The 20,799-nt window shown below is 44.1% G+C and overlaps 1 protein-coding gene across 3 annotated transcripts; it reads left to right on the top strand.

Moving 5' to 3' along the window:
* Window positions 1-1,166: 1,166 nt before the first annotated feature.
* srfb (serum response factor b) lies at window positions 1,167-20,772 on the top strand. 3 transcript variants are annotated; one of them, XM_034551306.1, is made up of 8 exons: window positions 1,167-2,287; window positions 5,760-6,026; window positions 14,730-14,970; window positions 16,619-16,783; window positions 17,099-17,203; window positions 17,678-17,875; window positions 17,993-18,069; window positions 18,651-20,772. In XM_034551306.1, exons 1-8 carry the CDS (start codon window positions 1,646-1,648, stop codon window positions 18,744-18,746), a joined length of 1,791 nt encoding a protein of 596 aa, XP_034407197.1. In that variant the 5' UTR covers window positions 1,167-1,645; the 3' UTR covers window positions 18,747-20,772. The 3 variants fall into 3 exon arrangements, with proteins under 3 accessions (XP_034407197.1, XP_034407198.1, XP_034407199.1); XM_034551307.1 differs by having other exon boundaries at window positions 16,622-16,783; XM_034551308.1 differs by lacking the exon at window positions 16,619-16,783.
* The last annotated feature ends 27 nt before the right edge of the window (window positions 20,773-20,799 follow it).

A 20,799-nucleotide genomic window follows, 5' to 3' on the forward strand; every position in this document is an offset into this window, starting at 1 on the left:
GAGCTATTTGACCAATATTTTTAATTCTGCTTTAGATGAGCATGCACTTTTTTAAGAAGACATGTAGCTCCCCTGGTTCACTGCTGAGCTTTCTAGCCTATTTAATTTAGTTGTGGAGACAAAGCATGGCTCTGGATGGGAAGCATCAAAGACTGTTGTCACTGGCTGGCCTTTAGGCAATTGAAGCGCATGTGCTTGAGCGGCTGCAGTTTCCGCGTGGTCCTAGTGCAGACAGGCTAATGTTATTTTTGTTGTTCTTGTTTTTGGACTGCAAAAAAGGATGGAGTCTAATACTGGCCTCTGAACATGTGTGTGTGTTTGTTGTTGTCCATTTCTTATCTGACAAACTGAGTCTTCATGAGCCCAGCTTCAATACTTGTGATATGTGCTCATGGTAATGATGGCCCAGATATATACATTTCAGTCATAACCCAACACATCTTGGTTGAGAAAAGATTTGAATATACCATGGCATTTGTTTGAACCTGCCTTATGCTTTACAGCGTCATTTCAACCACTGTCAGATAGGTCCTCCAAGGACTTTTGACAGTTTCATTTTTTCATTACAGAACACATTTTGATAAAAAACACCTGTGCAAATAATTACAAGTTGAAGCCAAATGTCTGCTGCGCCAAAGGCTTATTGTGAAAACTATACAGGGTTGAGTGACACTGCCACGCGACTGTGTTGGCTTTTGCATCTTTTATTTTTTATTTTCTAAAGGTAATTACAACTACTCCTACCTTTAGTATAATGCATCTAAACTCACACACTCGGCGACAATATGATACAGTACAAGACCGAATCTAAAGTCAACCAACTATTCCTCTGACAATTATTTCGAGTCTTACGGCCGATAAAGTTCATTAAAGAGACGTTTGGGCGAGAAAGCTTTGGATAAACATGGTTTGTGGTATGAGAGCACAATCTGTGGGGAATAAAAATTTGAATGTTTTGTTTTTTTGGTTTCTCTGCCTGTCCACGGTGACGTTGTAGGTAGCGCAACCATTTTGGTATTTATTCCAATGAGTGTTTGTATTGACCAATGGCAGCGCTCCTCAGATAATCCTCAGCCAATCGATAGGCGACGCTGTGACTCACCAAATAAGGAGAGACAGGACCAAATAAGGAAACATTATATCTCTTTATAAGGAGGGAAGTAGTTCCTGGGTTCTAATATTACTCCGCTGTCTTAAACGGTGTTAAACAAATATACGTTTTTATGCGCCCCTTAACTACGAAGACATTGATATTGCGTTTCGGGGGAGTAAAGATTAGCACTTGGACGCCAACAGGCCGACGGTAGCGTTGTTTTCAGCTCACAGCGCGGACTACGTAACATGGCGGATCGACATCGAGGGCGCTCTTCGCGTTTTCCTTTTTGAGAAAGTGCTCGGAGTTTTTGGTAATAGAGGAGGAGGGTGAACCAAACCGAGCCGAGTTGAAGGGTCTTGGGGGGGTAGCATCACTTTCAAAAGTTTGTCACGGTGATTTACTGAAGGCTCCGAGCCTGCGGACGGGTCTGGTTTGTTTACGTTTTGTGGCCCGGGCGCGTTAGCCTGTGCGTTTTATTAGCCATTTACGAGACAGCGCGCTCCGGCTCTTTTAGCTGGTGTTTAGTGACTGTTCAGCAGCCGAAATATAATGTTACCGATCCGGGTCGGTTCGGCACCATCTGGAAACGGGTCAGCTTCAGGCAGAGGTAACACGGGACACGGTTCGGGGATTGTCGGCGGCGGGATCCGTCCCGTTTTAATCAGAGTAGGGCAAGCTTTACCGGGGGTCAGCGAGAGTGACGGGCGACAGGGGGAGCGAGACGCCGTCGGGATGCTGGGGGCTAACGGTCCAGGGGGCTCGAGGGGCGTGAGGCCGGGGAACGGGACTGGCGTGACCCCTCTCCAGACCGTCGTCCAGGGCAACATGGTGGGGATAAACACGGGAGTGGTGCTGCCTCACGGTGCCAGGTTCGAACCGGACAGGGAGAGCGCGCCTCTGTGCAGCGGTTCGGATAATGACTCGGACTCCGGAGACGACGACGACCCAGTGGGTTCACTCGGGGACAGCAGGAGAGGGGTGAAGCGCGAGCGAGGGGAGATGGAGGCTGCGGTGACGGGGCAGGAGGTGGGGATACCTCCCGGAGGTTACGGCATGGTGCCCGGAGGGGTCGCGGGGGCAAAGCCGGGGAAGAAAACACGTGGGCGCGTAAAGATAAAGATGGAATTTATCGACAACAAGTTGAGACGTTACACCACTTTCAGCAAGAGGAAGACTGGTATTATGAAAAAGGTGAGTGGGGGGGGATCTCCTTTTTGATCTCATTTAACGACTGTAACATGTGTCACTTCAGTCTTGACATTACTGCATTCGGCCTGTAAAATATATATATATATATATAAATAAAATAGTGCTGTAAATGCTCCCATTCAAGAATTGAGGTTACTCTTTAATAAGCTGCAGAATCACAACATCAGTGGAAAAGTAGAGCCATTGCACCGGTCCTTCTAATCTAATAGTTGGCTTACATTGCATTAAGAGGAGTTTGACCTGTTGTTCATCTGCTACCAATTCCTTTCTTTATGAAAGACAAAAACAAGTGTGGCACAAACTGGCAAGCTGGGGTTGAGGGAGTCATGACCGGCAATTGGCTTTAAATAGACTTGTGCAAATGACAATTCTATTTATGACGGCTCACCCCAACTATCTCACACACACACACGGCCTGACACACATATTTCCAGATAAACTGACACACTCATTCATGCACTTCAACACACACACACACAAATATGGGCCTCAAACTGTTGGAAGTAGTTCCCATCAGTAGCCCTCAGTGCACACAGGCTGTTCCCTCTGTCATTGTGAAGCAGGGCTTTGCTTGCAGGCGGCAGCCATGCGGTGGTGAGCAGCAGCGGGCCTGTAGTTGGCAACAGCTGACTAAACCCCAGGGAAACCAGATCAGAGGACAGTCAAAGAGCACTCAAACAGAAGAGAGGAGCCGGGGGACTGTCTGCATGCATTATTGCACTGTACGTTGTGACACAGCCTCATCCGTTGGTGACTTGTTTTGTGAGAAGTGGTTGGCATTAAAGATGAGGGAACTCTCCGTGGTGGTCATACTTGTCTCCACTGAGTTTGCTACCAAAAGCTGTTTTAAACTGGAAATCCTCAACTCAGCACTCGATTGGTGCCATGCTAAGTAATAATAATAACGACAACAAAATAAACAAACCCGGAAGCAATAACAATACAAACAATAAAAAGTATTTGGCATCAAGGAATCTAAAGTTTGATCATTTGGAGACGAGGTTAGCTGTCGTGTTGCTGCTGACAATTGTCGTCATTACCTTTTTTAATTAAACACAATTCTTCATTGTGGTGAAAGAGTTCATTTGTTACTTTGAAGTGCACGTAGTGTGTATTCTGCTTTATTTCTCCTTTTCTTTTTTTATGTACCCCAGACTGTTGTCGTGGAAACTGAGGTGTCGTTATGTAGGCTCTTGGCAACATGAACACTATTTGACAGTGCGAATAGAGATTTTTTTCAGAAACGTTGCCTACACTGTCAGCCATTGCAGAAATGTAGAGGTGGGTGGAGTGGGAAGATTCATAGTAGACCGTTCTCAAACTGGTTTCTAGGATGAGCCTATAGTTTAATTTTGAGTGACTCATTTTGTTTGTTCTCTAATTCTTTAGGTTTTGTGCATGTAAATAATTGCACAATCTGAATGTTGCGTCAATTGGAGGCACAGGATTACTCGGTTAATACTTGTGGTCGCTTTTTTTGGGTTGACTCGTACAGTAAAGGGCATGATTTAATGTTGCCCCCCCCCCCCCCCCCCCCCCCCCCCCCCTCCCCTGCTTATTTAAGCTATGCCCTATTGGCTGTTTTCTTGGCAGACCTTCTAATTGTCATACCAGGAAAAGCACAGATGTAACTAATAACAAATGGTCGCTCCATTCCATTTAAGTGCCTCAATACACTGCACAAGTGAGCCCACATGCACACTATCAGGGCCTAAATGGAATGCAGCCATTACATTCTCATTATTTACAAGCAATTGAAAACACTGCCTTGTACTCCAGAAACTAAAATCGTACTATATACTTAATGATAACCTGACATCTATAATGTAAGTTATCATGCGACCCTGAATAGGATAATAGCGTACAGATAAAGGATAGATAGTGGTCAACAGTACAACATAAGTTGTTGATGTAGTTCCAGGGAATTTAACTCGCAACTGTATAGTCACAAGGCGACTAGTGTTCTAACAGCCAAGATGACACCTGAGAAACATGCTGCTGTGGTTTTGAATTGCACAACTACATTACATGTTTGCGGCCATCCATGACTTTCTCTCATGCTCCTTTTTTCCCATTTGATGTGTGGGTTTGACTGGGAAGTTCTGTGTGACAGGAAACAATTACAGCCTTGAGTAATTGGCACTTTGCAACCATGAATATTTATGAGAAAATCAGCAGAGAGAAAACTTCTGTGGGTCCTAGTTTGTGCCGCCACCGTGTACATTTAAGGTGACAAATTAGTCCTTCCCTGCCTTGGACATTGGCCAAAAATCAGACTCCTCTGTCGCTGCTGAGCCAATCAAGGGAGATGGTAGTAGAAGAGGATGATAGCCGGGGAGTTAATTACCTACTTCTGTAATGCTGCATTAGCAGGTGGAGACGTGAATTGCTGCTAGAGATTCCTGTGCGACTGTGGCTCAGTGGTGAGCAAGGTCATCCTTCAATCAGAGGATCAGCGGTTCGATCCCCGGCTCCGCTAGCCTATGTCGATGTGTCCTTGGGCAAGACGCTTAACCCCAACATCCTGTAGCTGTGTCTACAGTGTGTGTGTGTGTGTGTAATGTTAGTTACTACTCCCATCAGTATATGAATGGGTGTGAATGATGTCGTGTAGTGTTGAAGTGGTTGGAAGACTAGAAAAGCGCTCTACAAATACAGGTCCATTTACCACCGGTCCTCAATGCACGTGTTGTAGTGTTTAGCCACAAGAGCAGTAGCGGCTCATCTTTGGCCTTTCTGTGCTCTGTCATCATATTATTACACACACACACACAAAATACAGTCGGCTTGAGGATAGTGGACCGGTATGAATGCATGGTTTTATAACGGCTCAATAAAAGCTTTTTTTAATTTGAATGCAATTTGTCGTCTCCTCCCGTGCGCCGGTTTACAATGACACATCTATCAGCCAGCTCTGACTGTACCGTGTTCACCAGCACCAGAAGCATCTTCCACATAACTTATGACTCATTTAGATAAAAGATTTTTTTTTTAAATGAGATAAAACTGCTTTCTTAGGGTGTGTGTGTGTCACATTTAACAGTTGACTACCTTGGTGTTGAGAATGATTTCTTGTGTCCTCCGTCAAGACTGGGTTTCTTGCAGCTTCTCCTGCTCATGCAAGAAGCCAGTCCCTGGCTGCAATCGCTCTCTCAGCTATATCACACTCTCTATTCTGGGAGCCTTATCTCATGTTATTTTAGCTTCATTTGTGCTATATGACCCAGTTCACTACAGGGGTATTTTCAGCTTCTAGTTGTTTTCTTCTCTCTGTTATATTTTCCTATAGGTTCACCTTTTTGGATTGTTTTACTGTATATTCCCTTTCCAGTGGAGATTACTTTGTCTGTAAATGAAGGCAATCAAAGCCCTAATTTGAAGCTTATCTTTCTGATGTTTGAATTGTAGCCCGCCTCTGTCATATATTTTAATTTCCCTATTGTCTCTTTCCCAGGCCTATGAACTCTCCACCCTGACGGGAACCCAGGTTCTACTGCTTGTGGCCAGTGAAACTGGTCACGTCTACACGTTTGCCACCCGGAAACTCCAACCCATGATCACAAGTGAAACGGGCAAAGCGCTGATCCAAACATGCCTCAACTCGCCGGACTCGCCGCCGCGCTCGGACCCCTCCACGGACCAGCGCATGAGTGCCACGGGCTTTGAGGAGACGGACCTCACCTATCAGGTGTCTGAGTCGGAGAGCATGGGCGACACAAAGGTTAGAATCCAAAAAGTGGAAAGGAGACAACAATTAAAAAAAATGTAGAGAAGCGGCACCTATGAATTCCCATTAAATGCACTCATCAGTATCCCTGTCCCCGTAGCCTATTTCCCTGCTTTTCAGAAACAATCGCGCTTGAGTTGAGTGAATTGCATAGCAAATAATGTTTTTTATTATAAAGCACCATAGAAATTCACTAATGGATATAGTAGGACATCTCTCCAGAAAAGGCAAGACAGGCACGCCAGGAGAGCAAATAAATGGAACCCGCAAGCGGCGGTGGAGAAATGATCTTTGTCCTAACCGTGTGTAACCGTTGCCTGTTATATGTGAGGCCTCTGTTTTGGACATGCGGTTTGGTCCTAAGCACCAAGTCATTTTTTTTATTAAACCAAAAAGTCTTCGTAGTCCTTTCAAATGGCTCTACAGTGAGGGGAGAGCCAGATAAGATGTAGAGTATTATCCCACTCACTAAAGGGAACCTTTCTGACCTCTCATCCAGGAAAGCCTCGTAACACTCTGGAAGATAAATCACAGCAGGTCTGGGTTGTGTTAGGATGAGAAACACGCAACACTGCTGCATGGAGGACTTTGGTGTTTATCTTTTATTCTGTGACAGAGCTGCCTCGTGTTCAGGGACGAAACACTGTCGATTGTTAACAGAACTTACATTTCTGAAAATAGTTGAACGTCAGACATTTTGTGCCGTTTTCAAACTTGCTAACCGTCTCAATATTTTCGGGACAGGAATAAGTTGAATATAGGATGAGGAGTATTAAATAAAACCAAGTTTCTACTCTAAAATCCTCACGAGCATTGTTAGCTCGCTGTGTGACCTCCTTTCATCCACAATGAGAAGCTGCAGTATTGGGTCCCCGTATGTTCAACTACATTACTGCAAGGGTTTTTAAACCTCAGGTCTTTGAGATCTTGAAGCGAAGCGATAAATTCATAAGCGGACACGCTTCACTGTCCACACCTCAGGTGCTGGAAGCCGAGACTCCCTCCGCTCGCTGTTTACACAGCTTCAGCGGCCCTTTGATGACGGACACTTGCCGGCCTGTTGTGCCTGCGTGCTGTTTTCACAAGGCACTAACTAACACGTACCATACACCGTCAAGGATGGGAGATCAACCTTCGCATGTTAAGCCACTCTCATGCCCGCTCTGCTCATTGATAAAAATTAGATTCTGCCTCTGTTGCCATATATGGTATGGTTTCCCTGCCTGCTCTCTTGGCTGAGGCCCCTCACATTCCTTATAAGCTGCAGCTGTCTTTGGAGTCCTGTGATTCCCCCCCACCCCCACAACCCTTCCCCCCTTTCATTTAGTGATATGGAGGGGAGGTAAGGATGTAGATATGAGCGGCTGGACTGAAAACATTTGAGTGATATTTTACGCCCCGTTTCATGTAACTTCTATTTAGGTGGCTGTCAGTGACGCTGTGACCTTTGCCCCCCGCTGCAATTATGAGTGTGGGAGAACAGCGTGGGCCTTGTGAACCCTGTGAACCGAGGGCCACCCTAGAAATTGTCATGGTGTGATCCATGCCAGGAGCAGCACGGTTACGGTTCGAAAGCGGCAGGTGGCTACGGGAGCCTCAGTTTGTGGGGATTTAATTTCTGCGCAGTAGGTCCGGTGCGTGGTCGCTGCCTGCACCTCTGCAGCGTCTGGACACTATTCATCAAGAGTGTAGTATGTCATACATACAGTGCAAGCTAGTCTAAACAGTTTGGAGTTTGCAATGGTGGGGGTGGTGAGGAGAGTAAAGGACATTTTGGAGAAGCAAAAGAAAAAGGGTTGGAAGATAAGTGCTGTGTTTTTTGTTCGTATATCACAGACAACTGGCCGAAGCCCTTTTTGATTTATGTTTTTCAAGAAAAGACTTGACCCCTGATGCTTCTTATGAACCCAACGTATCTGCCAATACTGAGTACCGATCTTATATCTAGCATCTGGAGATCAAAACTGCAATATTATATTTCAGCAATTGCTGTGGCTGCTGAACATGTATCCAATAACCCCACTGTGAATTAATGCGTTAGGTGTTAATCCGCTAAAATAAAAGACCAACAAAGTCATCCCACAATGTTCAAGACATCATGGATGAATTGGCTCAAGACACAAGTCATTTCACTTGGGCTGTCCAATAAAGGATCAACAGTTTCCTTTTGGATTTCAACTTGGAAATCTTAAATCTCAAAATGAGTTTATTTTTCTGAGTACATTTTAAGCTGTGTAATGGATCTTCATGGTTCATATAGCTCGACAATGTCTTAATTTCATAGTTGATAGCTTTGATTGTTTGTTAAAGTTTGAGACTACAAAGGCTGCAAGTTACATTATCAGGGCTGACTAGATTATAAACTTACATTCTGTTATTGCTTTTTGTTCATGCTGAATTACTAATCCCAAGAAAGTTATGAGCGCATCTCTGAAAAACACAAGATTTAAAGCTTGGGTTGGTAATCTTAAGAATGAGCCAACGTTAAAGCTTAGCCCAGGGTTGCTCTCTCTTCTCCTCTTCTCCAATGGAAGTAGCTAGCGGGCCTCCCTCCAAAGCTACCCCCCCCAAAACATTATTATCATGAACGTAAACAACGAACACGGCCATTGTTTGTACTTGCAGCTGTTAAGCTAGCAGCTCGTGTGGGAGACTCCGGTGTCGAGCAATGACTGCACAGGCAGTCATTGCTTTCACTGTATTGTTTTCTATTTAGTTGACTAAAATATCTTTGGTCAGGGACGACAGCCCAACACATTATCATCTGCTGATTGTTCTGATGCATATCTAGCTGGCGTGAAGTGGTTCTTGGGCCAATGTCACCAGGCCTAAATCAGGTATTGACAACTGAGCTGGCAAAATGTCATCTCGCTGTAAGAGATGTCACAACGAAGAGCAACGTGGCGTCTTTCTAGAAGCATTGTTTGGCATCGACTCAAAATCCATGCATTATTCCATTTAGAGCATCTTCAGTCGAGCTGATTGCAGTGTTTAGAATACTATGACATTGCGTGACTGGAAAACCTTGTCTTTGTTATTGCTCTCGCAGCACACATTAAGCACCCAACAACAACAACAACAGCAGCAACAGTTGAAGACGACAAGTTTGAGACTTGTTCTCTGAGGGCTTTAGAAATGCATTCTGGGAAATGTAATGTCTGACGTAGAGGTGAATGAGGAAGGCCAAGGGAAAAGGGGGTTACACCAACAAATGAATGCCAACACTACATAAAGAGGGTACATTTGTAATTATTGTGGCGTACCCCCAGCAGATCTTTGGACAGTTCTGGTGTCTGTGGCTCATTCTTGATATTCTATGTATCTACAGTACAGATGTTTTTATTTAATGCTTTTGCGGTTATTTTTGGAAGGGGATGGCAAATCCCACAACTCATGTTTGCTTAGAGGATCTAGCTTAGGACCGAATTCTCAGTATCTCACAGTCTCCTCTGGTTTTCCCCAGTCTCATCCCTCTCTCACTATCTCTCCTTTCCTCCCTTACTCCATCTCGTTCTCTTCCCTTCCATGCTGCTCTGACTTTCGGTGCTATTGCTGTTGTAATCTTGGTGAAGCCTGTTTGTTTCTTCCCTGCTCGTTGGCACAACTCTTTTCGTCGCTGCAGTGGAGTACACTGTCCAGACCAACAGCTGACATGTTTGTTTTCCTTTGCGACACATTTGACAGCCTCTTTATTCAACATTATTGTGGGCATATAAATGTGTGTGTGAAGTGGAATTGGTCCTCCGAGGGAACTGAAAGTAATTTGATAATTAATTTGGATAATGGAGAACTGTACTTGAAAAGAAAGCGTTTGATTTTGTTTTAATCTGCCTCCCTGTCGTAAGGGCAGAGCAGTGGCGTGAAGTAGGTGACGAGAGCGAATCACTGAGATAATGGAAAGTTAATTTACTTGTGAGATATGTACTCTTATCACAAGGGTGCTCCTAAACAGACTGCACATAGAGCGAGGCCGTGTTGTCGGAGGGATTCTGATGGTGTCTGCAGGGAGAGCAGCATGTTGGCTGTGTCAGAGGGGAGGAAAGCAACCCCCCTGCCCCCATTCCACCCCCTTATTTTACAGCAAGCAACTGGACAGGTCAGCCGCCATTGGCTGCACCTCCTCCACTTGGGCTGCCTTGCCTTTTTTAGCAGTCCCAAATGGAGCTGCGAATTCCATGTTGCTGGCAGAGTGACAGACGGGGAGATGGGAGCCAGCAAATGGGAGATTAGACGAGGGCCAGCCACCAGTAAACTGCACAATGGGCTCTCCGACCAACACTGGACGAGCCTACCAGTTGTCACCTTTAATTTGGAAGGATTAATCCCTTGTGAAGAGGGAATCATTCGTGTCCTCCTCTTTTGAATTACTCTCTCATTTCCTGTTACTTTAAAATGGGGTCTATCGTGGGATGTCTGTGAATGTGCGCGGGGCAATGGAGGCTTTTAGTATTTTACCATGTATAGAACCCTTACTAACTCCCATCATTTGGAAAGCAGCATATTGAAAGGACTTTTACAGCGGTATAAGAAAACATCTCATCACTTTCGTGTTTTTGTTGCACCAATACCAAACCAAAGAACCCTATAATTATTGATTGTGTAAATCAGATCGCTGGTGTCTCTATCTAATGTCTTCTATCTCCGGATTCTTTTGATATGAGGGGTAGGATGTATGATATTTGAGATCTCTCTGTTGCTGGAGTAAAATAATGTCCCTCTCTTGTAAAAATGTATTACTTGGCATGTCATGGAGGGTTCACTCAGTGGCTGTGCAATGAGTCCAGAGGATTCATTGCTTATTCCAGTAGACTCAACCCTCCAGCCGCACAACGATAAATTGTGGCCTCATTTGTCACGTTCTGGTACCTCCTTATACAAAGTGGCGTGTTTCCCCAGGACGGGCCCTGTTTTTGTTTTTGTGGAGGCGAGCAGTAGCAGTAGTAGTACTTGATTTATAAACATCTGTGATACAACTTATAGAAATCTAAACCAGTTTTGCATTGTTTTACCTCTCAGGCTGATACAAACAAACCATATATATATATATATATATATATATATATGTATATATATATATATATATATGTATGTATATATATGTGTATATATATGTATATATATATATATGTGTGTATATATATATATATATATATATATATATATATATGTATATATATGTATATGTATATATGTGTGTATATATATATATATGTGTGTATGTATATATATATATATATGTGTGTATATATATGTGTGTGTGTGTGTGTGTGTGTGTGTGTGTGTGTGTGTGTGTGTGTGTGTGTGTGTGTGTGTGTGTGTGTGTGTGTGTGTGTGTGTGTGTGTGTGTGTGTGTGTGTGTGTGTGTGTGTGTGTGTGTGTGTGTGTGTGTGTGTGTGTGTGTGTGTGTGTGTGTGTGTGTGTGTGTGTGTGTATATATATATATATATAAATAAAATCTCCATCCTTTTTTTAAGCAGGGGGACCTTATGTTTACCCTATATAAGATTCACTAAGGATTACTAAGATCCCCCTTTTCACTAAAAGGGATGTCACTAAAAAAAAAGAAGCTCTACAAGTGATGCAATGAAAGTATTTGTTTCTTAATGAAATGTAAGGGGATTCCAGTGTGTCAAAGGGCCATTTTATGAGTTTGAACACATTTCAATAATAATAATGTCGTGAATTGCAACTATTTTGTCCAGTATCATTGTTTCATATCGTCCCATGCTGAACAAAATCAGCCGTTTATTTCTCTATTGAACGCTGTAAGGATGAAAAGTTTCAGCACTACGAGCCATATTGTCATATTTCACGATGGTACACATTGAAGCATCTCCGCAGCACTCGAGATTGGGCTCATACTGAATCCACGAAGAGTCAGGCGGCTGCTGTCTTTTCACTCACGTGGCCTCCTGCTGCCTCAGCTGGCCTGGAAAGAGTTAATTCCCCCTCAGAGGGGCTCAGGTTCCCCGCCAGCTGTCTGTACCCTCAGCTGTTTGTACTCTGGCCCCAATCCTGTCCCCAAACCTGACTTTGCTTCGCCTGCCGCACGCAGACGCACACACTCTGCTGCTGCTGTGACTAAAAAGTGTGACTCGCTACAACGCCACTGTGACGAACAAGGTTCGCTTTCGTGACTCTTCACTGATTGTTGTTCTGCTTGGTTACCCGCTGGCCTCTTCCTCTGTTATCTGTACCCCTGCACCCATGTGGAGTAAGTTTGTCTTGAGTTCTAGTGAACTTTATTGAAACAAATCTCACTTCAGTCAACAATTTTATAAAGTCTCCCGGGAGAATGAAGACGCGGTGACGGCCTGACTGTCAGCAATCGCTCTATGGTGAACTGATAGTTGGTCAGTGAATGGATTACATATTGTTCTTGGGTGAATTTATTCCATTTTCTCTCTTGGTTGAAAGGGCAGAACAACTGCGAGTCCTCCGCGTGGCCCTCCCTCTTTGACTTTCCAGCTGCTGTTTAACTAAAGAGGTAAAGGACCTTGGACTGTCAGCCCCTTGGCAGGTCCTGGATCTGAGCTGCAGACGAGTTTACTAACTGTGTAGCTTTGGGTTTTGTCAAACTAAAACCCCTCATCCACCATCCGCACGTCATGAGGGCCAGAAAACACAATTGATCATTTGTTCATCTTGCAGTTTGTTTTTACTTCAACAAATAAAATGAGAAACCAACAACTTCTGTTTCATCATTGCAGTGAACCATACTAGCAGATTATCCTTTGGTATTAAAAGAAGACTGGGATGTGGCTAAAGACTGGGAGCTAATCCTTCCAGTAGTTTGCTCCACTGACATATTTGCATCTTACGTACGTGTTTGGAAGGTCTTATCAGTGGAGTCCGTGCTGAATTATCCACCCCCCACCCATGTAATCAGTCACACAAAAAACAATAGTGCTCTGCTCACAGAGGTTGCTCGGCTCTGCTTCTACGCTACCTTGCTGTTATTGATAATTAATGTGCCTTTTAAGAAATTCAAGCATATAGGATGCAACACACACCTTGATCGCTTGCTTGCTTGCTCATCTTGAGTCTGTTGTAGCACATGGCTGTGTATAAGCCTAATTCACTCGGCTCATCCGTTACACCGACATCACGTGCTTTAAGTGTATGACGCAATAGCTGTATCCCAATTCGAGTGGCTGGATCCTCCAAAAAGGACAAGGCCTTAAAAGGGTTTGTCCTCCACAAGGTCCTGAAAGGGTTTGTCCTTCATAAGGTCCTGAAAGGTGTTGTCCTTCATAAGGTCCTAAAAGGCTTTGTCCTTGCATTTTATCCACAAACAATATGGTCTAGCTTCAGTGTAAAATATATATATATATATAATATATATCTTTTCTTTTTCTTTTACTGGTGAAACTGATTTCACAAGTAGAGGGGTTGATAGCGCGAGTTGTAAAATTGTACTTCAATACATGAGGTCTCAAAGCTCAAAACAAGATGAACCTGAGGAAATCATCTTGGATACTCAATCTGGGATTTGAGAGATCGTAATGCATTATGGGATACAGAGGACTGCAAAGGATACTGGTTGCATCCTACAAATTAAAATTCCAAAGAAAAAGGCTGTATTTTTTTAGTTGGCCACATGTGGAGGAACCTTTTATTAAATGACAGTCCATTACGATATCCTCTGTACCCACAGCATATGTATTCGTGATCACACCCCTTATTAAATGAAACCTTCGGTGATACTCTGCCTCTATTTATATTGGAACGAGAAACATCTCACCCCCATTGATTTTAGGTTTATGTGAGCATCTCATCTGTCTGATTTCATGTTATGTGGTCAGTTAGCTGCTCTCAGTAACTCAGCAACGCGTGCAAAAATCATGTTTTTGTTACTCTACAATAGAGTTGTATTGAACAGTGCTTGGATCTCAACTCTATACTGAATTTCCTACATTCAGTGATGGCGGCTGACGAGACTTTCTCCGTCCTGAATGCAACTTTTGAGACCCTTCCTGCACCGCACATTAATTTCCATGTGGCTGCAATTAGAGGGGTCTCAGACCGTTTCTCTACCTTGTTTATGTAATTTGCCCTTCCTCTATAGAACCACAGTGTGTTTTAATAGTCACACATGCAAGTATCCAAGGATTAAAGCCTACTCCTAATGCTTAAAAAAGCCCTATTAATTGTGTTGTTTTAGGTGTTCTCATGTGAATCTTCTGGTATTGCTTTTGCAGTCACCGGGATAAGTTGAAAATACTATTAACTGGCGATGTCATCAGGGTTATTACAGACTTTTGCAAGTTATTAATAACCTATATTGTTTATATTTGGTTTATATGCACTCTACATATTTGCATATTGTAATGCAACAATGTTCCTTATTCAACAAGGGATGAATAAGGTTTTTATCTTATCGAAAGATGTTTGCATTGACCAGTCAGGGACGGCGCTATTGAGTTGCATTATGGGAATTGTATGAGCCGTTGAATCATGACCTATACTAGGGATAAAACGTATGGATATCTCTTTTGCTGATTTTCACCATTCTTTTAAAGTAAAAAACAAAACGTCTCTTGCAAGTTCCTCAACTTTATGGAAATCGCTAGCGTTCCCCTACACGTTGTCTTCCTCCTTGACAGAATCCAGTACTGATTTTAGCTTCATCAAACATCGCCCCCCCGTCCCCCCCACCCCTGTCTTTCTAATCAAAGTGTATGTTTTCTCTCACAGGATACACTGAAGCCAACGTTTACGGTAGCCAGCCTACCGGGCGGTACAAGCAGCGCCCAGTGCACAGTACCCACCACCTCCACCACCATGCAGGTGAGCAGCGGCCCTTCGTTTCCCATCACCAACTACCTGGCACCCGTCTCGGCCAGCGGCAACATCTGTGCAAACGGTACCGTCCTCAAGACCACCGGCGGCTCCGCGGGGGTCATGCAGCTACCCAGTGGCTTCACGTTCATGCCCGGTACGTAGCAGAGCAACCGTATGGGGTTGCTTTTACCTCAACATCCATAGCTCTGTTAACATTCTGCATTATTTTTCTCCTGGTTAATCCGAACCTTTATGCTTAAGAATTGAATCGATGCCTCTGCAGACCTTCTGGGTTTTGTTAATGTCACTGTGTTGTCTAGCTTATTCGCTCATTAGAATTTGAATGGCGGTGTGCCGTGACCTCAGCTGTCTTGAAGTGGTCGGGCCCTGCTCGCTTTTCAAGCCGTTTACGTAACGGCCCTTCATAGCCAGTCATCAACACTCGGCGGTCTTGGGTTTTTACAAAGCCCTTAGTATCCAGGAAAGCCACGTCTCTTGGTGACTGGCTCTGCCTTTGATTGTCACTTGGGGAACAGGAATAATTAGGTGAGAGGGACACAATAGACCTGGCAATGAGGGAAGATGAACATGGCCCATAATTACCCATGAATATTCAACGAAGGGTCGGTGGCTGAAATTTTAATTGTATACTTTATGGAGCAGGAGCTTTGTGACACAGCGGGCCTGAACTAGCCGTGACCCTTCATTAAGGGGGACTCCACAGACACACTCTTAAACACAAGGGACCTCTACTGCACCAACTCAATGAGGACGTTGGGGCAGCAGGCTCTGATTTGGGATCTTTAGGTGTTCCTAAATTGGCTTCCCCCCCCCCAGTACGCTTCCTTTGGATGTGCTGGGGAAATACCCGGGACGTCAGAGTAGAGCGTGGAGATGCCAAGAGGTCACGATTTCCCCCAAAGACCTGAAGAATATTATAATTTCACGATAATTTAATTCATATGTAACTCATCTGTACGAGAAGATCAGTGCGCTGGAGCTTTTATTGGGACTGTCCACGACGAGAACAATTGGTAAAGGCTGGTCGACACTTGAATGCTGATGGTGCAATGTTTTCTACAGTATATGATGATGTTGTGAACAAGAGTGTGTTGCAAATGTGAAGCCTAAAAAGGGCCCAGTACTCGTCAGTGTTGTATAGTTTAAGGACTGGCAATAATGCCGCTAACTGCATTGTGTCTGTTGTCTGCGTGCTGCCACAGCTGAACAGACAAATAAAATCTAAATAACACACAGTGGCAATTAGTGGGCTTCATGTGTCTGACAACTGAAGGACAGCCAGGCAGTGCCTCTGTCCCTTTTTCCCTCCTTTTCTTTCTCCATCTTTCTCCTGCAACCTTGTCTGTCCCCCTCCCTCCCCCTCCGTTGCTCTCTCCCTCTCTCCTCGTCACCACCTGTCTGGCACATAGCAGCAGTGCCAGGTGGAACAACACACCCTCCCACACTAAAACCTCCTCAGCTGACAGCTTGAAAGGGCCAGCCCAGCCTACTGAAGCAACTGTTTATGGAGCATGTGACCAAATGTGGTGGCGTAACTCCAGAGTCATGTTCTGATTTGAAATGCCTGCCATGTGGTCAAAGACGACAAGTTGATAATCGACTATGAAACAAAACATGCAGTTGAATGATTGTATATGTCAATGTGCCAGCCAACCACTCAATACAGCCACTTGGCTAAGCGGCCATGTATAAACCTGTGTACGATTCATTTATTAGCACTTTTTTAATCTGGAGTAACCTTTAGCATAGTCTCATCCCCCTCTGTGTGTGTGACCCTCCAGCAGGCACTACTCTCCCCCCTGGCACCCCCACCATTCCTCTGAGCCAGCTGCAGCAGCACTCCCTGGCCCTTCAGGGGCAGCATGGCCAGGCCCTGGCTGCCGCCCCGCAGCCGATGCAGGGACAGCAGGCTGTCTTCCGCTTCCCTGCTGCTGTCTCCCTCACAGGTGACGCGCTCTGCCACGACTGCCTGCTTACACAAATCACATCACGATAAAGCCGCCGCTGCTGCTGCTAGTACTGCTAATGCCACCTCTTCCGCTAGGACTACTAAGCATGCACCTAATTATAGGATTATTCTACTTGCACGGCAACTTCCTCTGCCTCCGCTGATGGTACTGCAAATGCTTCTACCGCCAGAGCGACCATGTGGCACCCCCCATTGTTGCAGTCCCCACACTCCTACGGCAACTACCACTATTCCCTGTGCGAGTGTTTGATGATTTACTGTAGTTGGCTGTATGCCCCCTGTGTGTCTTCAGGACCAGGGCTTTCCCAGCAGCTCCAGGCTATCCAGGTCCACCACAACGCCCAGTCCATCTCCGACAGCGGCCTCGACATCTGCCACACCTCCACAAACTCCACCGGTAGGTCACTTCTTCTCTCTGAAGAAAGACCCCGTTGTCCTCTCTGGATGAGAATCTGTCGCTCCATTTCCGATGGACAAACGATGCACATTGGTGCTCCAGACGGTGGGAAATAGTTTCCGTACAGTAACCAACATTCATGTCATGTAATACTGACATACAGTAGCATTTCTGAAGTTTCTCAATGGGCGAAGATTATGTCCCACTTTGTGTCTGACATTAGTCGGTTTTTTTTAACGATATCCTTTAAAAATGTGCTGTATTTTTCTACCTTTTTATTCTGGTCTTGTTTGGACTGAGTTGTGTCCTCCAGAAAGGTGTTATTGTGCCACCACATAAGTAGGAGTGAGCAGTTGACTTCAGATGCATGCTCAGCGCCATCTGCTGGCCAACATGTGTACACTCCTCTTGTCCGCAGTGTTGCGTTTGCTTTCTTTCTCTACCCTCCTCCTCACTCCCCTGCTCTCTTTCCAGCGACGGTAAGTCTCCCGGCAACCATCGTCACCTCGTCATTGCCGACGTCTGTTGCGGGTCACATGATGTACCCCAGCCCGCACACGGTGATGTACGCCTCCACGCCGACGCTGACTGACGGGGGACTGGCTGTGCTCAACGCCTTCTCCCAGGGCACCTCGGCCATGCAGGTGTCCCACGCACAGGCCCAAGACTCAGGTGAGACTCGGGCTGAAAAAAAAACTAATGTGGATTAATATGCAATTTGTGCATCATTTCAAATAAACATAATGCCAGAGTTTACCAATGGAAAAACATTTGTTCCCCCTCCCATAGGTGCCGTCCCTCAGGTGTTCCTCACAGCACCTCCAGGCACGATGCAGATCCCCGTCTCTGCGGTGCAGCTACACCCAGTACGGCAAGATCTGCATTTTACAAGTGAAACTCTCATATTCCCTTTGCAACCAGCATGCCACGTGACCGCACTAATGCATCCTAACAGAGCACTGGCACACCGAGGCCACAGGGTTGTCACCTGTTGCCCTCTGGGATGAATGTGAATGATCAGCTGGCAGCCTGTTTTCACCTGTGACTTTCAGCAAAATACACTGTAGTGCATGAGAATCAAAACTTGTTTTTATTATTTACTTTTAAAGTCCAGTCTTATGAAGAAAATCGTTGGGAATTACTTTCTGTTAGTTGGTTTAAAATATGTAGTTATTCTTATTATATGCAATTGGAAAAATCACATAGAATTTAAGATTATAAAAAAAGGTCATCCATTCCAATGGTTGCACTCTAGAGAATATAATTTCATAAGTCAATTATGCACAGAAAAAAAAAAGAAATCTGAATCTATTCCAATATTAAACCACTCTTTGATAAACAGCATGTAGTGTAGCAGTATTTACATCTGCTGGTTGTTGTGATGACTCGTGATTGGCTGCATGTTGGACCCTGTACCGCCTCCTGACGTAGCCATGTTGTGTTCCAGATGGTGATTGGTCCGCAGTCGAGCGGCAGCAGCAGTAACCTGACGGAGCTCCAGGTGGTCAATTTGGACGCAGCACAAAACTCAAAGAGTGACTGACGGACGGAGCCGTTTCCTGCAGCAGACCCAGAGACAGACTTGCATACATCTCTATTTATTGATGCCTTCCTACAGAGTTTCACATTACACTTGGGAATGTGACTTTAAAATGCATCTACACACACACAATCAAGGGCTGACCCTTGTACAGTATGTTTTGGTATATAAATATATATATATTCGCAAATGCATAGGAAATGTATCGCAACATCTATCATAAGAACCTATTTTCTATGCCGTTATTTTTTTGTGTGAGTTTTTTTTTTTGTGGAAAATGTGTATTTACATGTGCACACACACAACCTGCGAGGTGCCACAGCTTCACACCAGCCAAAGAGACATTTGTTTGTCTGAATGTTCCAGTGTGAGCAACTTGTGCACAAGCGTGTGTCGGTGTGTGCGCGCGCATATCTGGGGTTTGTAAATGGGTGGGGAGACGCTTATTGACTTTTGGAAATGTACATATTTTTTTTTTTTTTTTTATGACTTGTATTTTTAGCCTGGTTTAGTTTGTGCAACGGCATGTACTTTTTTTTTTTTTTTTTTTTTAACACGTAGTGGTTTTGTATGCACATGAAATTGATTTGCCTGAAGAAAATGAATTTACATGTATATGTAAATTAATTGAATATACCATCATGTGTTGATATACTGACATGCTGTTGGGAGTTCACTGCAAGATGGAGAAGGAACGCTGGATTTTGTTTTCTTCTACATGTTTTGTTTGACATCTTGTAGGACTGTCTCCCAAACGGGATCATGTAGCTGGGTCACATGTAAAACATAAGATATTTATGATTTACTGTTTTACTGGGAAGGTTTCCAGGCCGACGGCATGATCATTTACTATGACATCAGTTTTGCATGTAAGGTTTCCTAATGAAGACCTGATCTGGCACTTGATGCGCAAACTGTTAAAATGATGACAATCTGATGGAAATTTTATTTCTCACCTTTGACGTACTGCTGTCAGTTTTCATGTGCACACACAGAAATGCAGCACCATTTAAAAAACATAACCGTTAACATCCTTAATGGGATTAATTCGTGTCACCTATTTTTTAAATGCCACAATTGTTGACTTGATCCTTCTATGGGTAACAAACCTGAGTGTGCCAAACGGGGTTGACATCAGATAGCTATCTCTATCTATATATAGATATCTAAACTTTGTTTAAAAAAAACAATCCATCGCCTCAACTTGACTGCAGAACTTTAATGTTATGATGCGAATACTGACTTGAGTCGGGGCATTGGACACAAATCTCGTTTAACAAGACACTGTATAGAAATTCCACCTTAATACTGCAGTTAAAGCATTGTTTCCTTGTACGGAAGGAAGCGCTCTTATTCAGTGCAGTGTCGATGCTGTAGTATTACAACCGTGAGTATGAATATTTTTGTACAAACAAGGATCTCTTTAGGAAAAGTGACTTCAGGTGCTTTCATAATGTTGACATACTCCTTTAACAACTGTTAAGACCCTGGCTGACTGCGATCTCAGTATGTACCTCAGCAATCATTCTATATGAGCGTTATAAGACTGAGGGCCTTCTTTCTGCACCATAGTGCCTCTTTTCCATGGCTGGTTTCTATATCCCAACTCGGCATGGGAAATGTAGGATCGACTTATTTCAAGACCACCGTACATGACTACATACAATCCTCTGCTGTGAGATTTTGTTGACTCATTTCTACAGAATTAGCTGAGCATGCTGGCTTAAAGCCAAAGAGAATGTGAGCGAGGACAACGTATCCATGCCGACTGCTGCTCAGTTATTCACTGGCTAGGTCATTTTCACGCTCGCTCGATGTTCTCTGATCTGTTCCTGTACAGTGTCATGTCAACCGAAAGGGTTGTTTGTCGGAAATCCCCAATATTATCTGATCTTTCAAAAATATTTTTAAAAAGGGGATTATTGAACAGAATTATTGGTTTCCACTTTGTCATTGAGATAAATGGTTATATGTATTTTAGTTTTGTTGTACAGACCTTTTGTAATAAAAAACATAATGACACAATGAACCGTTCATATGACCACATTCTGCTGAA

The sequence above is a fragment of the Cyclopterus lumpus genome, chromosome 15 (assembly GCF_009769545.1).
Source record: "Cyclopterus lumpus isolate fCycLum1 chromosome 15, fCycLum1.pri, whole genome shotgun sequence".
NCBI lineage: Eukaryota > Metazoa > Chordata > Actinopteri > Perciformes > Cyclopteridae > Cyclopterus > Cyclopterus lumpus.